The sequence below is a fragment of the Cyprinodon variegatus genome, unplaced genomic scaffold (assembly GCF_000732505.1).
Source record: "Cyprinodon variegatus isolate N-32 unplaced genomic scaffold, C_variegatus-1.0 Scaffold483, whole genome shotgun sequence".
Classification (NCBI taxonomy): Eukaryota; Metazoa; Chordata; class Actinopteri; order Cyprinodontiformes; family Cyprinodontidae; genus Cyprinodon; species Cyprinodon variegatus.
The window spans coordinates 273,396-276,733 of record NW_015150936.1 but is presented as its reverse complement, the minus strand read 5'-3'; the positions used below and the strand labels follow the sequence as shown (position 1 = coordinate 276,733).

Sequence of the window (3,338 nt, the reverse complement as noted above, 5' to 3'; positions counted from 1 at the left end):
CCTCCAGCAGTCTAAGCCTATAGCAGCATTACTATAGAGATAGCTCAGGATAACCTGAGCCACTCTAACTAGAAGCTTTTTTTAAATAGGAAAGTTTGAAGCCTAGCCTTAAAATTAGACAGGGTAATTTCCTCACCGACTAGAACTGGTATTTCCTTCCTTCTTTCACTCTAATGTGCTGTTGATGCTGTAGCTGCATGGTGCTTCTGGTTTAAAGTCAAACGTGATTATTGTCTCTCAGGGGATGAACTGTCTTCAGCCCAGGCAGAGACCTTCAGCTTTCAGGCCATGGTCTCCTCACATCTCCGCTGGGGATAAAGAACCTTCGCCCCATCCTCTGGCTCTGCTGAGAGACAGGTGAGTCCCGCTCAGGACCAGGAGTGAGAAATGATAGAATCTGCTGTTTAACATCCAGCACTGAATGCAGCTCTTAGCCTTGATGTCGGGTCAGTGTACCAGAATTATGTGGGACTCTTTAGTAAAGCTTTTGAAGTGGCAGATGAACGAGCTTTGGGTCGACTGAACCTGCTGCATCTGGCCCAGTTTCTCTAAGAACAGCTGTAGAAATCTGCATGTGAGATTAGGAGAATTCAGTGGTGCAAAGTAACAAAGTTCATTTACTCGATTACTGTACTTAATTACTATTTTCAAGTATCTTTGCCTTACTTGAGTACTTTTTTATGGGAGGTGGGCTACTTATAACTGTTCTCTACTACGTTTCGTTTTTCAGTTATTTGTTCCTTTTGGGTCAGCTTAGCTTTGTAATCCGCTGCTGCTGTTTTTATTTCTTGAAATCCAATTTAAACATGCAGCATTGCAGCCATTAGAACTGAATTTGGACACCATTGTTCTACAGATTTGAATGACATTGTACAAATGTGAGAAACTCCTGGCAGATATTATTAGTAGTTTATGCGTTTTATTAAGGTGTTAGTTTTTGCCAGGTTGTTCAGGATGGTGAGTTTTCAGAGCAGTTTTAGTTTCTCTGTGGTACTAGATTTAACCCCAAGCCTCTATTTCACAGAAAAAGTGTGAATAGAATCGAGTCATTTGTGGCATTTTTATGCTCAAGTTCTTTAGAGGTGGTGTAGAATCAGGAGGAGGTGGAGGAGCAGGTGGTTTTATGCATCAATTCATCAAGTGCTCTGAAAGTTCAAATGTTATTTAAAATTACTCAGAAAATTGTACAGAAATGTTCTATATTAAAAAAAATAATTTGTATTTTTGAGTACATGAGTCATTTTAAATCCATTTACTTTTAAATGCTTAAGTGAGTACTTCAGTTCTTTAACTTGAGTAGATATTTGACCAAGTCACTTTTACTTGTAGTAGAGATTTGACTATCAGTATCATCCTTTTACTCAAATACTACTGATGAGTACTTCGTCCATGACTGTGAGACTTAAAGATCAACTGAATCATTGTCTTTCAGCTTCTACAACTACAAAAGCCTGGAGGATGCCGTGGCCCCCAACGTGGCCCTTACACCTCTCCCCATGGGGAAGGTGGGGCCCATGTCCCCATCTGTGCCCACCTCTTCCCACCTCAGGGTGGCTGAAGCTTCAGAAGAGGGCACCAAGCCCAATTCTAGGCCTCAAAAGAGAAGGGCCACTGAGGAGCTGCTGGCACCAGAGGCCCCCTGCCCGCCACCCGCAACTGCTTGCAGGCCCCCGCCAGAGGAGGACAAGGATTCTGAGGTGGAGATCGAGGTGGAGAGTCGCGATGATGGTAAGGGGAATTTCCCGTATCTCTGATGATTGACATGTCCCAGAATGGGCATTAACGTTCCTGATCTTCTCCACAGTCAATTCGTCCATGTCGTCCCTGTCATCGCCGTCCTTCACCTCCTCCAGCAGCTCAGCCAAGGACCTGAGCTCACCCGGCACCCTGGGGCCAGTCTGCACCGTCACATCGGCGGAATGCTCCGCCTCAGCGGCTGTGCCTGTTGCAACCCCCGCCGCCATGGCGGCACCTTCAGATCTGGGCCTCGAGTCGGAGCTGGAGAGCCTCAGACAGGCGCTGGACAGCGGATTGGACTCCAAAGAGTCAAAGGAGAAGTTTCTGCACGAGATTGTTAAGATGAGAGTGAAGCAGGAGGAGAAGCTGGGAACAGCCCTTCAGGCCAAACGGAGCCTTCAGCAGGTAGAGCTTCAGTCTTATTTCCATCGAGTTAACATGAGAGGTAAAGAAAATGCTGACGGGTCGAGTCTGTGTTCGTCCCACTTTTACCAAAATAGCAGCACATCCTCGTCCGAGTTCCTCTGTGGACGTGAGACCGACAGGAGACAGAGTTATTCTTGTTAAGGGCGAGGTGGAGCTTGTTCCTCCTCTGTCTTTTCTTCAGAGCCAACAAAGACCAGATGACAGATGTTTTGTCCCAGTTGTAGTTTCCCATGAGAAGAGATGGGTGTGTTAAATCAACACCTTCACACTCTGTCAATGATTCAGAGGAAGGAAGCCTTCTGTCAGCCCACACGTCCACCCTACCTCATCACCATGCTCTCAGGTGGCTGGGACTTGAGGACTGCAGTTAAGACAATTAAACCCCCATTGGGGTACAGATCATTAGTCAGTGGGTAAAATGTGCACAATCAGGAACTCTACATAACTAACTAGTCAAACATATTCTCTCCCTTCATCACACTTTTAAAGTTAGAACTCCCTTTGGTACTGTGACCTTTCAACCTTCCTGACTCTTCAAGTCCCAGACGTCCAGTTCTTTACTCTCCTGGGTCTAGGAACTAGAATCACCTTTCATAAATATTAGCAGTGGGAGTTTAAGATGATCTTTCTTCTCTTGCCTCCTTGTGAATGCGAGCCTCCGGTTTAAAGGCTCAAATGTACTCTCGTGTCAGGTTTTCACGTCTGTCTGTGCATGCCGTGCGCAAGCTCATAGAAGCGCTCTACATGTTTATAGTTGACGTGGGTGTAGGTGCAGTACTTGCAAAGACCACAGAGGGGCAGTGATCAACATATAAGAAAAAAGAAAAGAAACAGTTGACGTTCCACTTCCAAAATGGCCGAGAGCAGTATTATTTATTTAATAATGTAAGATTATTGAAGAATAATAGGTGTTACACAGAAATATATGTGGAATAAAGTGGCAGGTGTACCTGCTGCACACAGAGACATGACGATGTGGAAAACAGCCCTCCTGTCAAGCCCATACGGACCTTTCTTTTTTTCTATTTTTTGTATAACATATATAAAAAACCTTTCACTAAATAAAAGCTGAATGCATTGTATTCTGTGGGTAGTTGTTTCAAACTTTATTTCTATTGTATGTGATGGAAACAGAACTAAGAACTCTTTTTCACTGTTTGCCATTTTCAGTCACT

The 3,338-nt window shown here is 44.5% G+C and overlaps 1 protein-coding gene across 1 annotated transcript in view; it reads left to right on the top strand.

The window, feature by feature from the left end:
- Positions 1–3,338, top strand: part of ski (SKI proto-oncogene) — a 96,501-nt gene that overhangs the window by 85,785 nt on the left and 7,378 nt on the right. Inside the window, exons 3-5 of the mRNA XM_015390048.1 lie at positions 242–357; positions 1,433–1,728; positions 1,805–2,142. Of these exons, the coding sequence (XP_015245534.1) occupies positions 242–357; positions 1,433–1,728; positions 1,805–2,142 (750 nt within the window). The remainder of the gene's footprint in view (positions 1–241; positions 358–1,432; positions 1,729–1,804; positions 2,143–3,338) is intronic.